This window comes from Amblyomma americanum, chromosome 4 (assembly GCF_052857255.1).
Source record: "Amblyomma americanum isolate KBUSLIRL-KWMA chromosome 4, ASM5285725v1, whole genome shotgun sequence".
Classification (NCBI taxonomy): Eukaryota; Metazoa; Arthropoda; class Arachnida; order Ixodida; family Ixodidae; genus Amblyomma; species Amblyomma americanum.
Genome location: NC_135500.1, coordinates 215,699,369 through 215,722,302, shown reverse-complemented (window position 1 = coordinate 215,722,302; position 22,934 = coordinate 215,699,369). Strand labels below are relative to the sequence as shown.

General features: G+C 45.2%; 1 protein-coding gene across 1 annotated transcript in view; it reads left to right on the top strand.

Moving 5' to 3' along the window:
- Window positions 1-1,879: 1,879 nt before the first annotated feature.
- Window positions 1,880-22,934, top strand: part of Gycalpha99B (guanylate cyclase 1 soluble subunit alpha 2) — a 163,377-nt gene continuing 142,322 nt past the window's right edge. Inside the window, exons 1-2 of the mRNA XM_077663355.1 lie at window positions 1,880-2,115; window positions 8,079-9,463. Coding sequence (XP_077519481.1) covers window positions 9,134-9,463 — 330 coding nt within the window. The 5' untranslated portion in view covers window positions 1,880-2,115; window positions 8,079-9,133. The remainder of the gene's footprint in view (window positions 2,116-8,078; window positions 9,464-22,934) is intronic.

Sequence of the window (22,934 nt, the reverse complement as noted above, 5' to 3'; positions counted from 1 at the left end):
GGCTGCATACATTATTATCACTCGATCTCCCTGCGCCCTGCTCCTAACTTACCACGCGGTCGCATTAAGGCTGCTTGCGAGAGTGTAGAGACTGCATGAATACGAATCAGACAACCATTTTTAATGCGAAGGCATTACTACTCCCATTGCGAGAAAATTGGCGGCGCGTGTGTGTGTGTGTGTACTCGCAGATAGTACAGAAAATCCCAGCGATGGCAACAAAAATAGGGTGTCGCCACCAAGCGGCCGTGTGAAGCACAAAACAAGCCGAGCATAGCCACTTCAGACAATCCTATACTTGCCACATGTCGTTTGTGTTATATACTAGCCATTGGCCGACCTCCATGTGGCGCCAGTTTGCCGACATTCGTACAAAAATGGTGATGCAACCGCTTGCCGTACATCGTTATGGGTGGTGTCATACGATTTCTCGTTGCATATAGCTAACGTGTGCTAGTAAAGTTGGAGACTAGTCTGCGACAGGAATTCGAACCGACGGCATATGCGCCTTCAAATGTGTGGTTTTCCAGACTTTCGCATCAAAATTGTGGTGTAACCGGTCGTCGTAATACACAACGTCGTGGATCATGGCCCACTGTTAACTGTTTTCTTGACTTGTGTCGTACTATAGTAGACTTCTGGGTAGAAACCCCTTGACCTGCGGATTATGTTCTATGGCAAAAAAAAAATGGCTCTGGTTTAGCTCTGGTTAAACTTAAAGTGACGCGATAGCTGCATCTGGCCGAGTGGAACTTGCTCAGTTGAATTGGAAAGTCAGTCTTACGCCGCTCCGGTTCGCTGGGCGTTCCTTCTTCATCTTCGTCCCAACTGACACGGCGCATGCGCAAAGCTGTTGCAGCTCGGTTTCGCTGGTGCGCCGCGCCGCCGGAAGCAGCAGCTGCTCCGTACAACGTGACCAACCACGTGACCAGCCACGGCGCCACCACGGTGTCCACAGCGCCGCAACGCTGAAGGCTCCAAGAGGTGCCGTAGTGTAGCTATCGCTACAAAAGTTCGGTGGTTTAGCATTGATAAGCACACACCACGTTTCTCTGCAGGTGGCCACCACCGCCATGTAGCTCAAAGCAGGATTGAGATGTCCACTGACCCAGGGGTGCAGTTATGCGCCTTTCCTTTCCTCAGAATCAGCGGAGTTTAAACCTTCCGCTGGTTATGAGAAAAGGAAAGATGCGTGACTGTCTTAATTTGTAGGTGAATGCTACCGCCTAGTCACGGCGCAACTGAGGTGTCGACTGACGCAGTGAGCCGGTTACACCTGCTACTCGGAGGCTTCACATAGACGGACACACGTCGCCGAAACCCGGTGAGTGCGGCTAGAAGTGCTTTCGCACTAAAAAGGCAATGGCTGCGGCTAAAGCAGCAGTCGTCTACGCATCTCTCACCAAGATGCCCGTCGATTAAGCTCGCCTACAACTGTAAACGACTAGTCGAGCTAATCAGCTAAAACATGCCGAGTGAGTCGATTAATTTGCCGGTATCGCAGTGGGAGGGGATATTGCGAAACTGATGGCACTCGTCATCACAACAAGTACATGCACAAAGCACACTGCCGGACAGCGGCGGCGGCGGCAACGTCATCAGCGCGTACTGTGCGTCGGCAGCCCAGCGGGCCAGGGCGCGCCGCCCGCCGCTTGATACCGATGCCTACGTGAAACGACCTAATAATGAGCAGCTCTCGCGACGATTACCGCTCACGCCCAGTCGGCGGCGAGAGCACCCCGCTCAATCGTCTGCCTGCTGGCTGCGTGGGGTGGGGGTGTGGCGGAGCCGAGAAGGAAGAGGAGAGGCGTCGGAGGAGAGGAGGACCCTCGGTCGGGCTTCTCACTGCTCTCTCCATCTTGGACCCGGGTTTCGGCCCAGTCCCGTTGGTGGCGTTGGAGGTCCGCTGCTGTGGGCTCGTCTTGGGCCGGCAGCGTTCGTCGCGTGCGCCAGAGTCTGTGTCGGCACCGCAGCGGCTGCCAGTCGAGCCGCGGACCCGTTTCTGTGCGCGTGCGTGCGTTTGCGCTTGTCCCGTTGCCGGAGGCGTCAGCTGAAGGCGCTGCGCCGAAAGTTTGCCGACGTGATCTTGGAGTTTGTTTCCTGGTCTGCCTCGAGGTGAGAGGGCCTGTTCGCAACAGATGTTACTGATGTGAAGGCGCAATATCTGCATCTTAAGCCGGTCTTAACGTAATTAGTTACATGTAGCTCCGGCACTGTTCATTGGCGCAAGAAATGAAAAATGACTTAGACGTAGAAATGCACTTTGCTTCTCACTTTTAGTTTACTTTGCTTTACTTTGCTTTAGTTTTTATCTCTCATCTCTCATGTTGGCTGAACAACCACCAGTTAATGCCTAAAGGCGAATTCATCTGAGATATAGTTTTACGCTTGAAAATGGAGTCAGCATATAACGCCGGAAAAACCTGCGTCTTTCCTGATATGCGCTGCACCTTTACTCGCCGAAATTTAGCATTAATATTGTCTCTATACAATATAAGCACTGCCAAATCAGAGATTCGGTTTAACTGTTCGTACCTTTTTTGTATGCGTGAGTTGAGAGCTCCGCAATTCCTTTTTTCTCTGTAACACAGGAATGGTGACAGCTTCGGGAGTGAGAGAAACCAAGCGCTTATTTTAAAAGCAACGCGCGCTACCCATTCGCTGTGGGAATACTTTAAGCGTAGCGCGCGGCTATTTAAATGAAGGGCTGAACGGTATATGCAGCCTGTTGGTTGTCGCGCCTCCAAAAGCAACCAGTTTCGGGTGTGCGTCGTTGCTTTGAATAATGAATGTCGCAAGAAGGCGAAAAGAAAAAGAGCGAACGAAGCGTGCAGCACCCGCTCACAAATGCAGTTCGCTGTCGGCACACTGCACTGAGATGAATACGCAGCACGAGAGTCATAAACTTCGAGTTCTCGAAGCAAGCTGGTTGGGATCCTGTGGGATCGAGCAATACTTTAGGAAAAAATGAAATGATCGCAGAAGCAGCTGGAGTTTGAACTGTGTATTCCGTTCTCAGTTCATGATATGCGACTGAAATGATGTCTGGGTGGGTTCTCATTTACGGCTGCATTTTAAGTTTGCATTCTTCACTATCATCATGTTCACCCTGACCACGCCCACTGGAGGAGAAAGGCAGAAGGACCTCTATAATATTCATCCATTAACCCTGTCCTTCGCCTACTGCGGCCACATTATCCCCGCGAGCTTTCTAATTCGGCCCGCCTATCTGACTCTGAAGCCCCCTGTCATGCGTGGCTTCTCGTGAGATCTCCTCCGTTACCTTCGGTTATATTCTGTTCGCTTTTCGTGTTTGGGTTAGAGCTCAATTGCTCTGCTTCGGGCTTGCCGTTCAGTTTGCTAGCTTCGCTAATGATACGTTTGAGTGGCGTCAACACAGGAAGCGCCGTATTTTGTAACGTCTCAGTCTATACTAATGGTCGTCTGTCATTGGCCGTTTATTCCTTGTGACGTAGGATATGGCGGATGGCACCGACGGGCGAAACAGGTACTGCTCCTTTCTTTTCCATAAAGCCGATTTTCACCGTTGACAGAGGGTCAAAAAAAAAAAACAAAAACTAAGACGGCGCGATAAGTTAAATAAAAAGGTCAACTCGCTAATATCTGCTCCCTAATCATCCCCTCCCCCCATTATTCCCCACAAACGATAACCGCATGTTCACTGTACAAGAAGCCGGCATACCGAGAATACCGTAACGTGTCTGAAAACAAAACACCGTGCATGTAGTCCTTGCCGGTCTGCGCATGTCAGAGCATTGACTTGTTGTTTCTGGCGCCTGCCTGTCAGCCGGAGTTGATCGTCGGCAGCGGAATGTACGCGAGGAAACGCCCCCGCGCTGAGCCAAGTGCCAAAGACGCTTGTCGTAGATGGATGGCCAAATGAGTGAGTGCCGGCGGGGCGTAGACTGCTCGCGGGCTTCACTTAGGAAGATGAAGAAGGGTGCTGCGGTAACGATGTCCGAGACCGAATCGAGCGCAGACGTGCAGTCAATGCAAGGGCAAAGAAATGTGCGAATGATTTACTCGGTTAGGAAACTGTGTTGCGTTGTCTTGTGTTCAGTGGCGCATGAGCATCTAACGGTATCACGCGCCAAGCTCGAGGTTGTTAGGAAATTCCGTGGAAATGATAATGCAGTAGGCTGTGTATACGGCAGCGGGTGTCCTTTCATAAGGCACGCACGAAATGGGAACTTAACGAGAATCGGACTCTGCCCGCTCTCATTCGGGGCTTGGTCCTTGTGAATCGGCGTCTCGCGTGTCATGGTCATAAACGAAATCCAACCTCACCAGCTTTACATTTTATGTATATGACGACATTTATGCTTGCTGGTATCGGTGCGTTTGCTAGCTTATAATCGCGTCTAGTTGGCACTTTATGTTGAAAAACGGTGACCCTCACCCTTTCTTCGTTTTCCTTTTAAATGCCCTCATCCCTACTCCACTGTGCAGGGTAGCCAACCAAAACTCCCTTCTGGCTGCCTTTGCTGCCTTTCCTCTTCCTATTTATCTCTTTCTGCCGACAAGCATTTAAAGCTTTATCTGTCTTGCTCTAATGACCACTTTAGCTGTGTCTACGTGAAGTGAGAACAATTACTGTGGATATCTTGAAACAGTGTCCTATGTAAATTAACATCTGTGCGGTCGGACAAACCAGCGCAATGAAAAGCACGCCAGCATGAGTCAACATGCCTGCTCCTACCCCTGGAACGTATACCGGCTGACTACCTCAAGAGACAACGCCGATATAAATTCTTTTCCGCGAAATCCGCACCGCGTACTCGTTAAACCACGGCTGTACTTCCAACAGAGCAAGCGCGTTTGGAATACTATGAACAATACTGCGGTTTGGATGGCGTACAGTACAAACCTAGGTATGAGAAGCTCAGCTTTAAAGCATCTGATGCCCTTTCCTTGGAACGCTTGTGTTTGTCATGTAGCTTACGGACTGCAGTAGGCAAGGGGTTTCGAGAGCAGACGACGCTTTCAGAAGAAAGTGATCGAAGAGATAACGTTGTTTGCCGAGTTGGTCGTTCTTTATCGCATAGATAACTGCGCACACGCACAATGCGCTTGTTGTGCACCGCTCACGTCCCTAGTGGTGTGTGCGTAGCTGTACCTAAGTCATAAAGACAGTGATGGGCTGCACGGTTGGGGCCGTAGACTCCGAAGCCATGCGCCCTGCAGTGCATGACTGTCCCAAAATTAGCGAAGCATCTTCAGCAGCATTTATTTATTTATTTGTTTATTTATTTATTAATCGTACCTACATCACTCAAAGGCATTATTGCAGGGGGTTAAGTACATCAAAAGCACAGAAGCAATTCACGAGTACTACAAAACAGAACATGGTAAACGCAAAGTAAAGAAGCATTAACAGCACTAGTGGCACATACATATAAGCCCTAACAAACTTTCACTTTAGGCTAGATCTTTCTATGCATTACGCGTCCGCATAACCAACTGCGAGAACAGCCGATATCAAATGGGCGCAACACTTTCTTAGGCAGCCTAGAAATTTGGACATGTAAAAACTTTATTCAGCAACATATTGCAATCACTTATTGTGCTGAGAAAAAAAGGAGTATTTCAGGATGTTAATACGGCAGTTAGAACTTCTTATTTTCATTTTATTATCCCTCCTCTGTGAAACATAGACTCCTTTAAATAGAGAGTTTTATCAATTCTCGTTTTATTGATTCATATTTTATGCAAGAGCTTTAATCTCAGCGTTTTTCATCGCTGGGATAAGAGTTTCCACCCCAGTGATTCTCGAATATCGGAGCTCCTAACATGGAAACTGTAGTTTACTGTTACAAATCTCGCGGCATGCTTCTGTACTTGCTCTAATTTATCTTTTATGATATTCGTAAAGGGATCCCAAGCCACGCATCCATATTCAAGAATTGGCCTAATATTTGTAACGTACAATGTTTTTTTTTAGGAATAGATTTCGGATCATACTCGCTCAATCACGGGGTTCAATGCTGACTGCCAATCCGATCAAGGAAACTCTCTCTAAAACAAACAAGATATTCTCGTCATCCATCCGCGCGTTCTGGACATTGCGATGTTTAACACTGACAAATTTCACTAGTCCTGGAAACAAGCCATTTTCTGTTTGCTCTTCGTGGACAGCCGGGTTAGAAAAACGTAGCGCGTAACAACCTTTGTCGTGCACATGTACGCTCTGAATTCGAAGCTTAAGCTATGCGCTGGTTTTCACTGGGAGATAGATGAGTCTTACATAGAAATTTATTTTTTTCTCATTTAAAGCGCATGAGTACGGCACCAAGAAATCTCAACACGGACTGTTCGTCCTGCATTTCTTTGCTTAGCTAAAAATTTTAAATGTTAGCAAAGCCGCACGAAAAAAAGTCTAAACCAAACAAAAGGGCTGGTTTTCAAGCTTGAAACAAGTGCATGCTCATTTTAGCATTGCATATTGCAGATACTATAGGGCTTCGGATGTTATTGCATTGAAGAAGCACTCGCTCAAAAAACCAATCCTAATTAGTTATATGTTTGAGCAGAAAAACAAAATGTATGAAAAGCGCCAAAGCACTTCACCCAATGGCACAGAGCCTTGGGAAGATCTCAATGCTTAGGGTCAGATTTTTATGCTGAGTTTGCGAAAGGAGGTGTTACAAACTGTAGAGGCAGCTTGGCGAATGCCCTGGCCCACTTACAGGCGGGCAGTGCAGCAATGCAGGTAGCGCGGTTACGACATAACAAATAATAAAACACTAGTGCGCACTCAATTCTTACGATTTAAATGGGAGGAAATATGCAGACATGAATTGTGCGCAAACATAATTGCCCACACATAAAAAGGCGCAGGGCACAATACAGAGGGTGTTCAGCAATCTTTAAATACGAATAATGAGCTTTAAACGATTGCCACACGTAGCTTAAACGATCAGGTGGACAAGAAGGGATAAGATAATTGTTACTGGAACTTGTTTATGAACTGAAATGGGTTAATAATCGTTTTAATCACTGTAGTTATAGCTGCATGTTTAATTGTAAACTTCGAGGAGATCGAATTGCCCGTTTGGTACATTACTGCGTTTGGTCGAATTCTAGCATGTGAACTCCGAGACAGTTTCCTCCAAATTTCTATAGCTCATTCTGCGGAACAGCGCACCCAAGACGGTGACGATCGGCGTGAAGATCCCGCCGACATGACGCACCTGCGGAGTATGGCGTTTAGCCTCACGACGTCACAGAGCGAACGGTTAAGCTGATAACAGTTTCGCTTCCACTTTCGACTTTCGACGTGGAAGAAACGCCATTCGCAACTGCTGCGTCACACCGGGCGGAGGTTTGCACCGATCACCAGCGCAAGCTTGCATGCTCAATTACGTCGACTGAGCTAAAATTTTACCAGTGGATATCTTGGAACATGTGCGGGCTAGGAAAATTCTAGGAAATAAAAACTCGAAGACTTGTTTAGCAATTCGACCACCTCTATTTCTAGTATAAACATACACGCTAACTCTCGCAGCTAAAATGTTTGTTAATTGGTTTTGCTTAGGGGGGCGATTGACGATAACGATATTATAACTTTGTGTCCACCTGGTCGTATAACCTGCGCACGAAAACAGCTCCCGTGTACTGCTCACCGTTCGTATATGCAAGCTAACCATATCATAACGAAACGGTTTATAACGAAATAATGTATTTAGCGAAGATATCACAATTCCCTTTGGAAGCTTTCCGACGAGCTTTTTCCCGCGTCGGAAATAAATCACCGTTCTCGTTTGTGTGGTCCTCTCATTCGATACGTATTTCTAGATCCGAGAAGACTTTTATTTCTGATATATAATCTGAAAGTTTCATTTGAGCACGATATATAAGCTTATGACGAACATAGGGCGCCGAGTAATGGACTCAAAGCAACCTGATTTCTCAATGTTATTCAAAATGAGTTTCTTCTAATGAAGATCTATTAAAGAATTCTGTTCCAAGCAACTGTGCAATTTTTTTTCGTTGGCACGTTTCATTACTTGCGTTATCAACAGCCAAACTTACCACGAAGTATTTCTTGTGTGTTGCAGGTGGACAGCACATCGAACAAGCTTGGTGACAGTGTCAAACAACTTGGCCCTTAGTCTCTAGCACCTCGTCCATCAGGGGGGTTCAAAAAGTGACAACTCTACAAGAAAGCAGTGTGCACCTTTTGTGAGGTCGGAGCACGTCGAACTCTCACTGCAATTGTCAAGTGACCTCACCGATGTGGCTTTATGAAGTGCGTCTCATGATAAATACGCCAAAGGACGTCATAACTGAATCAACAAGGCAGACAAAGGAGATCCAGGTAGTCTGCACTGTGTACTCGGCTACTGTATTCGAACAGTGGTAGCCGGCGTGGTTCTTCCGTTGTTTATCTTCGTTGCAAGAGTATTGGTACCCCTGTGCCTTAAAACGGGTTGGAACACAGGGTACAGCAGAAAACGAAGCCTCTGCCAAGGGCAGTTTGTGTTTGTCTTTGAAGCGAGAGAAGAAAGAAGTGCAAAATGCGTAGACTAAAGAGAAGTACCCGGTAGTCGGGGCATAGCCATAAAACAGAGTGAACGAAGACAGCCAGGGTTTTACTACTCGAAGGGCAGTTGAAACGCGTCTTCCAGTACAACATTAATGAGAAAACACGGCAGTCGTCTCCCTTAGATCGGCACACGCAAAATAAGAAAAACAATTTTTCAGCCCGTTTGTAGAGGAGGGACACGCAGGAGGCCGGGGCTGACCGGGGAAAAACCCGCATGAGAAAAGCAGCAGCTGTCGACGGCGGAGTTTAGGAGTTGGGATCCCTAACGAGACACGCCAAACTCGCGAAGGAAGTTGCTAGAAAGGGAGAGGGGGCGTGCGTGTAGGGAAGTGAGAAAGACAGGGTGGGAGAGAGATATAAGTCAGCGCCTCGGGCGCCAGCTCGGCTGTTCAACTCGGTGGAAGACACGATTTCCGCATTACCACCGGACTGGACGACGATATACCCTGTGTGGCGACGGCAAGCTGCTGTACCAGACCGTCACGTCCTGGGCGGGATCGCCCGAGGGAAACGGCCGGAGCCGTAGCATCAGCAGCAGAAGCAGCAGCGGGAGCACCATAGGGAGCCATGAGTGGAGTGGGAAGCGGCGATTCAGGCGGTGGTTGCCCGCTCTTGGGAGCCCCCAGGGCTGGGGCCGGAGGTGGATCTCCCGCAGCCTCGCCCAGGCTCACAGCGCCCGCATTGCTCGTGGTGCCGGACTCGTCCCCTCTGACGCGTCGCCGGTGGAGCTCGGGAGGCATGATCAGCCCGCGCAGCCCCGTGACTCCGCGCGAGTTCCGTGGCGGCGGTGGCCTGTCACCCGACCTGCTGTCGGCCGACCGGCCCGAGACGCCCGACGGCGAGAGGCTCGATCTGAGGGCCATCGGAGCCGCCGTGTCGGCCCTGATCGCACCAAGTGTGAGTTTGCCACTCTTTTTCAAAACGCATTTGTTTAAGACCCGAAAGGAAATCCGAAAAAATAAAGCACGTTTTGGCATTGTATAATGAATGCTCCACTGCGGTACTGCAAGAAGTCGCTTTCTACGAGCCGCTTTCTTTCGCTTTATAATCGAGCCGATTTCTTTGGTCACGGTAGTTTAAGAACGCTTTCGGTGCTCATATCCTGTCATGCACTGCCCTGTCAGTTATCATGTCCCTGGCACAATATTTTTTAAAAGAAAGTTGTGCGCTTTCAAGCCTTCACATGGAGGCATGAAAGTCTTTGTGGGACTAAACATCCTGTGCGTGTGTGTGCTGCTGTTATCCGTGCAAACGCAGGAAACCCGAAGGTCCCTTGATCAAGTTCTCTGTAAACTTGTTTCGTGTAAATTAGTCCGCAGAAAAAAAAACAAGACCATAGAGAATGATACGGAACTGGTAGTTCAGACATCCGGCAACACGTCGTAGCTTGTCGGTAGATGAGAAGAATCATGGTGTACAGTTTCTTTACGTCAGTCACAGCTTTGTCGCAATTATAAACCGTGTCTTCAATGCGCTGTTTTTATTTCAATATACTAGAGAAAGAACAAGCTGCTGCGCCAGTCCAGTTGAATATGGCGACAGGATGCGTCCCTAAATATGACAAAAAAAATTCCTGTCGTCATGCCTTAACATACTTTCTGAAGCACTTCCCGATGGCTGCCATCGCGATAGATGCAGCTGGTACGAGATGTCATGACAGGCGACAGTGCAGGTCTATAGAATGCGCTGTCGAGAAGAAAAAAACTTCAGGGATTACGAAAGTGCGTTTGGATGTGCTGCAAGCTTGTCTTTTGGGGCAAAAGCAATTCGCTGTGGTCTTTTAAAAATAGGAGCATATGTAAAGAACAAGAATTGTGTATGTCACTGAGTGCAGAGCATTGTTCGGCACAAAATAGACTGTGATAGAAAAGGATTCATTGCCGTCTATAAATATATTTGGTTCTACAGTATGATAGACAACTGCGAATAAATTGTCAACTTCTTTTCGACACTGATATTTTTTTTCAAAATGGCCTTAAATGTTTGCAGAAGCCATAAGTTTATCAGGCAGGTCGAAAGCTCACGTCATCAGCAAGCGAGCTTCACCTCGAAACGCTGACCGCCAACAAAGTTGCATCCACTCAGCTATTCTTCACATGATTTCAATCACTGTCTTGACAACGAGTAGAGCACAGATTTAAAGCCGATTCCTTCACACATATTCCGGCTCTGGCATTCAAAAAGATTTTATTTTGTTATATTTTTGTTTGCTCGATTTAAGTCTTCAAGCCTTTTGACAAATGAAGTTCTTCCTCTCCCAGATGTTAGCCACAGTGTGCGAGCGCCGCCCTGTCTATGCCACCTCGGCACATAAAGCTTTTGCAAAGCCTAAAGCTCTTCGCAAAGTAGCTAGCCAGTGCCCTTTCACCCCTGAAGACGGAGCCGAGCCGGCTCCGAAATGTTAAGCTTCAAATTAAAGGTTTTGGTTGGAGATGTGTTAGAGTTTATAATAAGTCTTCAAACCCATCAAGGCAGACCGGGAACGTAGCCGGAAATTTTTTTCCGAAGGGGCACGAGGCATTTGTATAGGGCGAAGCCTGAAAGCGGGGCGGGGTTAGCAGGGTCGATGCCTAACAAGAACGATGCCTAACAAGTCGATGGGGGAGGGGGGGGGGGGATGATCACAATTGGGGGAGCGGGGCCCTCCCTCACCCCTTGGATACATCCCCGAGACGGACAAATCTGTCAAAATGTTTAGTTTTCAAGGTAACCGCTCCAGGGTAACAAATGAGTCACCCTGGCACCGCACTCTGTCAGCTGTCCATTTTCCGTTATCCACTTCGCGTCCATTCGGTCTTCTGTCAGTGGTCACTCATATATGCCCGCTTCTTTCAAGCGTCCGGGGGCAAGTGAGTCGCCCATTGGGTGGTTGGCTACCGGACCTGACCATTGGCTACATATCACAGCCCGTTTCAGCCAATGGTGAGGTCCGGTAGCCAACCACCCAATGGCCGACTCACTTGACCCCGGACGCTTGAAAGAAGCGGGCATATATGAGTGACCACTGACAGAGGACCGAATGGACGCGAAGTGGATAACGGAAAATGGACGGCTGACAGAATGCGGCCCCTAATTACCTTCTTGAAAATCGGCACGTTTAGACGCGACAGAAAAAATAAATACCTATCAGTCGTGTTTGAGGAGTTTTTATTCGGCACAAGTAGCTTAGTACAAGAAATCTGCGATGCTGATATTTCGATGGAAAATGAAAGCATAGGCACACAGAGATCGTGGAACTAAAGAAGCAGCTTAGCAGACAGGTTTGGTGAGGAGGGCAAGAATACAGCTATTTCATTCACTTCATATGAATATTTTCACACAGAGCTACACTGTTCAACGCTCTACATTGGGTTCAGTGAGTAAATGAGGCATCCAAGCAAGGATTGAGATAGATAAAATTTTATTCGTTCTTAAAATGTTGGACTAATCAGGTGGGAAGGGTGGATGAGGGAGGCTATCTGGAAGGGTGGATGAGGCTGTACAAGTACAGGTTAAGAAAAAGTGCTGGTCTGTATTGGCCTCCAAAATGTGGCTTATTCTGTGGCGAGTTTAATATCGGAAAGGAAATATTTTCTTCTGTTCAGATAAGGACATAGTTTGGTGGTAGGGCGGTGAGGTACGGGTAAGGATACACTCGAAGCAGAACTAGAAGTTGGGCATGTGGGTACTGGTTCATCTTGATTGAAGGACAGTGCAGAAAAAGACGACTCTTTTGTTCCTTCATGTGTCTCGTCTTTTTCTGCGCTTTCCTTCAATCAAGTATCCGCTGGCTTTGTTAGTTCGCGAGCGAGATCGTATTGCGCCTCACTGCCTTCAATCCCCCCCCCTGTCTCGAGGTCTACGTAATGCTGTGTTAGCGGTGTGTAGTATACAATGTTGAAGGGTTGGCTTCGAATAATTTACTATAAAGGCTGATTTACTCTATAGGCGCCAGGTTAGACAAACGACCCTACCCGCGCGTCTGTTTTTGTTGATTTTTAGATGCACATGGTTCAGTCGAGAAGAAATTCTGTAATGCTGTTTTCTTCGATGGTGTAAAACAGGCGTTTGCGTATAGCAGGTGCGTATAGCAGATTTATCCGGCGTTTTTCGCTTGCTTCTAATCTCCGTTTCTTATTTTCTCGTTTTAAGCATTGCAAGTTGGCTTTCTTGCGTTTAGAGGTAATGTGGGGTGGTGCATTATTTACAGGGGCTCACTCCTTCTTTGCTCACCGACACGAAAACCCGGCGTCACCCATAAAGCGGCGGCGTTACAAAACTCATGATTGGTGGAAACGGTGTGACGTCATCATGAGCGGGAAATTACAGAATGTCAGCCGGTAATAGTACTAGTGCTGACAACTGCACCAACTACAAAGGAGTAGAAAATAATTGGAAGAGAATTGCAGTTCCTTCGCATTACTCGCGTGTAAGTTCCTTAAAAGCCCCGGTAATTCTTTTGCAACCTTTGTAACAGTTGTCTCTGGGTGTGGAACGCGGATCTCCCTATGCGAACTGGAACACATTCGAAGCTGTGGCGTCACCTAAATATCAGCTCGACTGTGAAGAACATGTACAGCCGGTTACGATCGACATGGACTACCAAACAGGCCAAAACGAAAATAGCGGAAACCGCGAGCAACGACCGAGAGGCACGGCTGCCGCAGCCAGAGGGACATGTCGCGGAATGCTAATTAGCAGAGCGTAATCTCTCGCTGGCTCTTTTCTGACGGGGGCTGCGGGCTCACCCGCTTCGTCCCTGCTTGAGCACAGGGCGCGCCAGCCGGAACACGTCGACCTATTTCCCGCGGAAACCCAAAGGCGTGTCTTTTTTGCGTGCGAAAACGAACTAACAGTTCGCACTGTTGTAACGATATAATTATGCTGACCACGTAATTACGGCGCGATGCCTAAAAGATTACTAGGATTTGTGATAATGACTGCTTACTTGAGCATATATAATCAAGATAACTTGTCTACCTGACGGCTGGTAGCACAAATATAGATAATATAGCAATACGCTAATAATAATAATAATAATAATAATAATAATAATAATAATAATAATAATAATAATAATAATAATAATAATAATATAACAATAATAATAATGATAATAATAATAATAATAATAATAATAATAATAATATAATAATAATAATAATAACAATAATAATAATAATAATAATAATAATAATAATAATAATAATAATAATAATAATAATAATAATCAATCTTTATTTTTTCGGTGCCCAGGAACAACCCAAAGGTCTTGGTGCTGGTACACCATTCACACGCACAAAATGTACATTTATTTCACTACAAAGGAATACACTCAGGGGAGGTAATGCAGCAGTCAAGGCGATAGAAAAAAAAGACACATAAACTAGGCGCGACAGCAAGCATGAAATAAAAAAGCGAGAACAAGGAAACAGCGAGAACAGCGGTAAATGAAAACAGCTAGAACAGGCAACAGACATATAAATAACTAATAAAACAATAAACAAAGAGAATGAACACAAGAACGACCGATAACAGCCAAGTACAGAATATATCAAAATACAAACAAAAATAAAGCCAATACTAATATGAACGAATAACAGATCTCTGAAATACAAGCTAGAAATACAATCATACACAATAAGAAATGTAATTAGTGAACGCGTTACAGACAATCAGGCGTGAGTACACAGTAATAAAGAAATAATATTAATGATAACAAGTACACGTGATGTACAATTAAGGAGAGAAAAAAACAATATAATACCGGTGCAAACGCACAAGTGTAGTAAAGACAAAATGCATGAAAGTGGAAGTTATGTATGAGAAAAAGTGTGCTCAAAGTGGAACGTCACGGACATTCAATATAAAGGAAGGGAGAGAATTTTCGAATATATCAAGGTGAGGACAAAGAGAATTAAACAACTTTTGCATTCTGTCCAGAGGGGAGAGGGAGTGCAGGAGCGCAGAAACTTGAAATGGTCTGAATTCCCTTATGCTCTTTCGCGGTACACGCAAAAGGATACGCGCTAGGAGCTGAGGGCATAGAATGTGACCATGAAGAAGTTTATACAAGAAAATTATATCTGCCCTCACGCGACGGCAGCTAAGAGAAGGAAGCTGCAGTGAGTTACTCCGTCTGGGATGAGAGCTAGAAGTTTTGCAAGAAAACCGATGTTGAAATATGCGTAAAAACTTTAGCTGAACTCTGTCGATTTTTTCACAGTTCGACTGGCAAGTGCCGCTCCAAACAACAGACGCATATTCCAAAAGCGGCAAGCATATGGAGAGGTAGAGCTTTAAGAAAGGGAGTTGGGATCGAAACTCTCTCGAAAGCCTGCAGATGAAGCCGAGTGTACGCATAGCCCGTAGAGCAATGCGTTTTGTATGAGAGGAGAAGCTGAGGCTACGGTCGAAAAGTACGCCGAGGTCATTAATTTCATCAACCCTGGGCAGCGGCCTACCATTCACAGAATAAGAGTAGAGAAGACTGTGCGTTTTACGCGTAAATGAGACAACCTTGTTTTTAGATGAATTGAGAGTGAGCCCATTCTTCAAGCACCAATCAGAGAAGGCGGATATGTCCGATTGCAATGACAAGCAATCATGAAGAGTATGTATTGCCTTGAACATTTTTATATCGTCCGCATAAAGGAGAAAAAGGGAGTTTTTGACCACGGAGGAAACGTCATTGATAAAAACAGAGAACAGAAGCGGGCCTAATACCGAGCCCTGAGAAACTCCGCTGGTTGGAGTGTAAACAAATGAGGTCTGTCCATTTACACTGACAAAGCAGGACCGATCAAGAAGATAGTTGCGTAAGAGGGCTACAATTGAAACGTCGATCTCAAGCAGCAGAAGCTTTTGAAGAAGTAATGAGTGAGTAACAACGTCGAAAGCTTTACTCAAATCACAGTACACAGCGTCTACCTGACTCCTCTGAAGGACTTCAGCTGATGTATACGTCATAAAAGTCACAAGGTTAATTGTAGTAGAACGACCTTTTATGAAACCATGCTGATTATGTATGATTACATGTTTGAGGTGGAAGGAAAGTACTTTGTGCAAAAATAATAATAATAATAATAATAATAATAATAATAATCAATCAATCAATCAATCAATCAATCAATCAATCAATCTTTATTTTTTCGGTGCCCAGGAACAACCCAAAGGTCTTGGTGCTGGTACACCATTCACACGCACAAAATGTACATTTATTTCACTACAAAGGAAGACACTCAGGGGAGGTAATGCAGCAGTCAAGGCGATAGAAAAAAAAGACACATAAACTAGGCGTGACAGCAAGCATGAAGCAAAAAAGCGAAAACAAGGAAACAGCGAGAACAGCAGTAAATGAAAACAGCTACAACAGGCAACAGACATATAAATAACTAATAAAACAAATAAACAAAGAGAATGAACACAAGAACGACCGATAACAGCTAAGTACAGCATATATCAAAATACAAACAAGAATAAAGCCAATACTAATATGAACGAATAAGAGATCTCTGAAATACAAGCTAGAAATACAATCATACACAATAAGAAATGTAATTAGTGAACGCGTTACAGACAATCAGGCGTGAGTACACAGTATTAAAGAAATAATAAATAATGAAAACAAGTACACGTGATGTACAATTAAGGAGAGAAAAAAACAATATAATACCGGTGCAAACGCACAAGTGTAGTAAAGACAAAATGCATGAAAGGGGAAGTTATGTATGAGAAAAAGAGTGCTCAAAGTGGAACGTCACGGACATTCAACATAAAGGAAGGGAGAGAATTTTCGAATATATCAAGGTGAGGACAAAGAGAATTAAACAACTTCTGCATTCTGTCCAGAGGGTAGAGGGAGTGCAGGAGCGCAGAAACTTGGAATGGTCTGAATTCCCTTATGCTCTTTCGCGGTACACGCAAAAGGATACGCGCTAGGAGCTGAGGGCATAGAATGTGACCATGAAGAAGTTTATACAAGAAAATTATAATAATAATAATAATAATAATAATAATAATAATAATAATAATAATAATAATAATAATAATAATAATAATAATAATAATAATAATAATAATATTAATAATAATAATAATAATAATAATAATAATAATAATAATAATAATAATAATAATAATAATAATAATAATAATAATAATAATAATAATAATAATAATAATAATAATAATAATAATAATAATAATAATAATAATAATAATAATAATATTAATAATAATAATAATAATAATATAGCAATATGCTAGATAATATAGCAATACGCGCCGTTAAATAATCGCGTTGATTTTCATTGAGGTGATAAAAAAAATTGCAGGGGACACTTAAGCTCCGTCTTCAAGATATGACGTGATAGCGTTAATGGGTTAATGTCCATATATGCGGAGTTGGCAATTCTCAACTTTACATTCATATGTTCCTGGGAGTGCTTATGTCACTTCTTGTATAATGATGTAGCGGTTAAGGGGTGAACCACTGGCCTTGCAATGACAGGTGCTGCCACCGGTGGGTCTTGCGCGACCCAAGTTGATCTTCCTGAGCAACCTCTGCCGATCAACCATTAATTTAACTGCCACCTGCCAGGGTGGTTAGTTTGCTCAAAATCCGATGGGTAGGCTGTGAGGGCCCCACAAGGTCATGTGACTTGGATTCTCCACCTAGGCTGCTTTTCCGGGGGTGGTTGCCTGGGCAACCCTACGCCACCCTATATATTGCTCAGGACTCCGACAACATCGACAGCAGATTTTGTGCGTAACAGGGCCTTGAGCGCTATCGCATTATAATAAAACGGTACCTAAATTAAGAGCTCGGGCACGCACGCACGCACACACGCACGCGCACGCACACTGCATTTTCCATTTTTTGTAGTCAGGGATGATTACAATAGAAATGAATCCATTTCAATAAAATATCTGCCTAACAAGCATAATACGCAGACGATAAAGATAAGAGCCTCGGAAATTAAAAAGCTGTAATTGACACCTGTTCATTGTAGAATGAGCAGAGTACATTTGAACAGGTTTATTTGACTACTAGAGCTGACGGCTAAAAGCGAATCTTATAAAAAGAGTCCAATCTTTTTTTTTTGCTTTCCTTGGGAGGGAAAAGTGAGCCACGGAATCGGATTACGGAAAGGACAATTTTATTTCTGCATTCTCTACTGCTAAAGCAGAAATAAATGAAAGTAAATAGAGAAAGAATTTTATGCGAATTTCAATTTCGCGTAATTAGCATATTGCCATTTTCAAAGAAAACTTGGAAAAAAAATTGTCACAACATGGAGGGTGGACCAGAAACATGACTCAGGTCAGGAATGCTTCAGAAGAATGGAGTTAGCCTGGAGAGCAATGTGACCCATCTACATAGCGACAATAGCTGGCCAGGCTGACGCCTCTGACGTCCTTCTTTCCATGAATATATTTAGTCCTCACATGCATCGCCGTGGGTTTCCTTCGTGTCCTGATCCTGAAAGCCGAGTACGGCACGCCACTCATATTCCTTCGTGCTCTTCATGAAAGAAGAAAAACGGAAGAGAAGAAGGGAAATTAAAACAACAATCTAAGAAAAACAGGGATAAAAGAATATAAAACATATTTTTGGTTGGGCCACTGCTTTGCTGGAATACAGTCTCTTCTTGGCGCGTGTAGCAGTCCACAAACCGACGCACACCATAGTAATTCCGACACTGAAAGTACGCTTTTTCAATGGAAGAAAGTAAGTCAACGCTCGAATGCCTGCGAACGCAGGACACCCGTGCGCCTCACCCGGCTCTGCAGGTGGGGCACTATCAGGTGGCGGCGCAGCGATCCATTCGCATCACTTGTTTCGTGGCTGAAATCATTTTTGCGCTTCCTATACACCTGTGTCGTTCGCCTTATTATTGGAACTATTCGGGATGGTAAATAACGACAAAACCTTGTGTAAAAAACATTATTCTTTCGTATCTTATATATACTTGTGTAATGGGAAGTGGAGTTGCCACGAGGCCGGCAGTGGTGCCTCTAACTGTTAGAAAGGTGATAGATAACTGATGGTTCGGAACGAAAAGAGGGGAAGGGCGGGGCTGTGCGGTTCTAAAACTTGACCGATGTAGTTGCCTGGCCTGTCGGTTCTACACGCTACTGCAACGGCGCCTGATGTACTTCACTGAATGGAATAATGCGAAGGGCGCGATAACGTCTATGTACCGTGAACGATTGTGGCGGTTTCACGGCTCAGAAGATTTACTGCTGCGCGCCCACCGAGCTGAGCAGATCGGTGTGTAGGGCGCAGCACTCACGCGCTGCTGCTTCTGCCAACCTCAAGAAGGAAAGAAGACATTTCAAGAAAATGAACGGAACAGGAAAAAAAAAGAAATGAAACAAGATCGGAGCAGAAAAAAAATAAGCGTCATATGCCGCAAGGTTAACAGCGGAAGAACTTCACTCAGGAGCATCGCTCGCATTCGTATCGCGTTCCGCCGTATAAACGAAACCGAGACTCGTGCGGAAACGCACGGTAAAAACTCCAGCTCGCTTCAGCGCACCCGAAGAGGAAAAGAACCGTTGCATGAATTTGAAAACTGACTCTTTCGCCTCCACGGGCCCCCTGCCGCTACACGTGCGTCGGCGCTCCGTTCTTGGAGATATCTCGAGTGAGCCTCTCCGTGGTTACTTAATGCTCTCCACTTGCTCCTCCTCTGAACCATACTCCATCACCTCACCCGCGCGGAATTTCGTTGACTGCCCCCCGTACAGTTTCTCTTCCGAATCCGGGTAGCAATTCCAAAAACGATGCCAGGGGTTCTCATCTGCTGAAATGTGCTAGGGTTTCAGTGCCCTCTCGGGCGCAGTGAATGCGTGCAGTGTGCCGGCAGCTGTAGCTGCCGCCCGCTTACCGAATGCGCTGTGATATTCTTGCGCTGCAGTGGTTTCATGAGCGGATAAGGTAACCAACAGGACAGTCGACGATAAGATAGCCGTGGCGCACATTGTTACACGCCAACGCATTTGGCATTGCAGCGCCATATTCGATGACGCCACCTCCCGTTTGCACAGTGCTGCACTCCTACCGTGAGACGGCACATCCGACCTCTTCTAGGCGATTTCGGCCCGCCGCATATAGTTATAGGACGTCTTGAGCCCCGGCATAACATATCAATGTCTTTAGAGTGGTTTTGTATTCTGATATAGAAGTTCCGTAAAAAATGGCTTAAATTGGTAGATCTGGTTCAAGTTATTTCTGCCGAGACTAAGGAAAGGAAAAAGTCATCTCGGAGAAAGCGCGCACAGACCGAAAGGAAGCAACTGACAATATATATATATATATATATATATATATATATATATATATATATATATATATATATATATATATATATATATATATATATATATATATATATATATATAGCGCTGAAACTTGGCAAGTGCGAGCCGATATATATATCGCGAGCAAGTGCGATATTTATATATATATATATATATATATATATATATATATATATATATATATATATATATATATATATATATATATATATATATATATATATATATATATATATATATATATATATATAGCGCTAAAACTTGGCAAGTGCGAGCAAGTGTCTTCGCGTTATGGCGTTTTTTCTTGCCTCGCCGAAGGAAGCAATGGTTCCTCGCTATGTCCAAACTTTTCCGTTTGTTTTCATTTTTTCTCCACTAATAATGACATAAGAACGATGCTTCGTAAGTGCATGCTTGCCTTAGCCTTTGTCGACAAACACTTCGGTCAACATTATGAATAATAATATATGGACAGAACTTAAATGCACCCTCCCGAGCTTAGCCAATAAAGACTTTTTAAGTGCTTCAAACAAAAAGCTGTAGCCGCCATGAATGCCATGAATTTCAGAAAGCGAATATTAAACATCTTGAGGATAATTATCAAAGGCGAGGCTCTGTTGAGTTACTGCGGCGGCCGTCACCGAGTAGCGTTAGATAAAGGCAGAGGATGGATGTCCTGAGTATGCTCGATGAGTTTGTAATTCCCGTGCGTTCTCATACCTGCATTACTTTGCCTGTTAATGCGAAAACACTGCTACACACGCGCCAAACCCGAGCAAGGATCTTGTAATCTTGTCTCGTGCTCTTGTGGTCACTGCAGTAAGCTCGGGTGAATTCCGGGGCGGGGGGGGAGTCCCACCAACTGCAGCCTGTGGTAGGAGGGCGTCGAACCACGTGGCCCTGCTGCGTCATCGCAACCTGCCCACCGGATAGTACGCAAACTGACCACCGTGGCAGGTGGCAGATAAATAGACGAAGGGCCGGGAGAGGTTGCTCGGCAAGAGCAACATGAGTCCCAGGGCAGCGCAGGGCCCCCATCGCTGGGAAGCGGCGCATCGCTTAACCGTTCCACCACTCCGGCAGGAGTGGTATGAGGACTCTCAGCGATTTACGAATGTTAAGCAGAGGATGACCAATTCTGCATATATTCTGCATATATTCTGCATATATTACCAATTCTGCACATATGCTGCGCCTGTCCTAGTGTTTCTCTCGTGTACGTGGTTCGTCTAAGGTTTTATGCACATCGATCATCTGTATTATCATATATGAGCATTAAATCACTAAAGCTATCGCGCCCCACCCTTAAGGCGGAGCTGAAGTGTCCTATCCAAATGAAGAATGAACACATGCTTGCTCACGTCTGCTCGGCTGAACCACGTTAAACCCCTGATGTTTTTCTTTTGTTTATTCTTAAAGCTGTGACCGTTGCGTTATAATTCCTTCAGTGAAATGAAACATATTAAATGCTGGCGGACAGAAGTGGCAGCCGTGCTCACCAACTGATGTTAGAGACGATAATATAGCTTAGTGGTAAGATTTCATGACCCGGACGAAGCGGCGACGGGACAGAGAAGGATAAAAATATATATTTGGACAGCCCTCCTAAGCAGTGAAAAATTGAGCGGAGCGCCAAATTTCGCAAACGGCTGTAGAGCTGAAAATATTCTGAATTTCGATTTCGGAATGCCGTGTTTACTGCAGCTACAACCTTAACGCCCCGGAGACAGAAACGAGGCGAGCCAAATAATCAGTACACGACGGGGAATAACAGCAAGAACGCCCGCTTCTGCCGTAAGAATCTCGGTGTACTTTCCTGGAGTCGCCGAGCATCTTTAAGGATTCGACGTCGCATTCCAGCCCCTGGCTCCAAAGCGCGCAGTGAAGACCGTGCCAACTTCGCTCGTGCTCATCGAAATCCGAATGTCGTCGTCGCTGACTTGCGAGCAGCCAGACGGCGGCGTGCGCTTCTCGCGCTGCTCGAAGGTAAATTACGCACACAGGACTCGACCAGCTCGGCACCTACCGTCGAGAAATCGGATGTTGCTCTTTGGCCCTCACCTTTGATGTTCTCCGCTTAGCGACTGTAAAACGGGAATCCTTTCTCGTGTGCGCTACCGCGAGCGATTCACAAATATTTGTTTCGCGCGTTGATGGGCTTACAACGCTGCGTAGTCGTTTCGTTTAATTTGTTCCATAAGCAAGAGAGAAATGGTGATTGGAAAAAGAAATAAAATATTTGGTATTCTATTTCAGATGTAGAATGTTAACAAAACTTGAGGAAAAATGTGTTGCATTAAACGGCACTTTATGAATGCGCTTCAGCAACTAGCACTTCTCGTATAGAGTAAGAGAAAAAAAGTGGCAGGACAGGTAGCTTGTTAGAAGAGCACTTCACTACTCACTGCCGACGTTACAATGTATCATTTTGTTCAAGGTGCTTACATCGACATCTTTGCCGACCTCACAATTCAAGTGCTTTGCCGGTGAGTTAGTATACAAGTTCCATGCAAGAAAGGCAATGTAGCGTTTTCACTAAATCTCAAGCTGAATGCATGGTTTTTCCTCGCAAGCTCAGTTCGGGGGGGGGGGGGGGGGGGGAGGGGGGGGGAGGGGGGGGCAGTTAGGGACCGCTCGTTTTCGGGGTACTTTGAGGAAGAATATTTTTCTAATATCGAGACTAATTTCAAACGTACGCATGACGTCTTGTTTGTCTTGCTGCGATTTAATAGTTGAATTACTTGCCGACATCTATCCCTTTTCTCCTAAACGTAGGAAAATATGTAGAGAAAAAGGAAACGATGGTGGATTCAAGGCTTTGATGAACAATTTCGTGGACGTTTGTGCATTTTGAGAAAACCAGGGCAAAGAAAATGGCCGCCAAGATTTGTACTGACTACTCATGCGAAAGCCGCCGGCACTCGGCTTTGCCAGTGTTTGTAGTGCCAGATGCGAACAGGTTTATTTCGAATGATCGCAGACACATGCAAATGCTTCTAAATTGTTCGAGAGTGTTGTTGCTGCTTTTGGCGCTTTATATCCAGGGTTGTTAGCCAGCTTT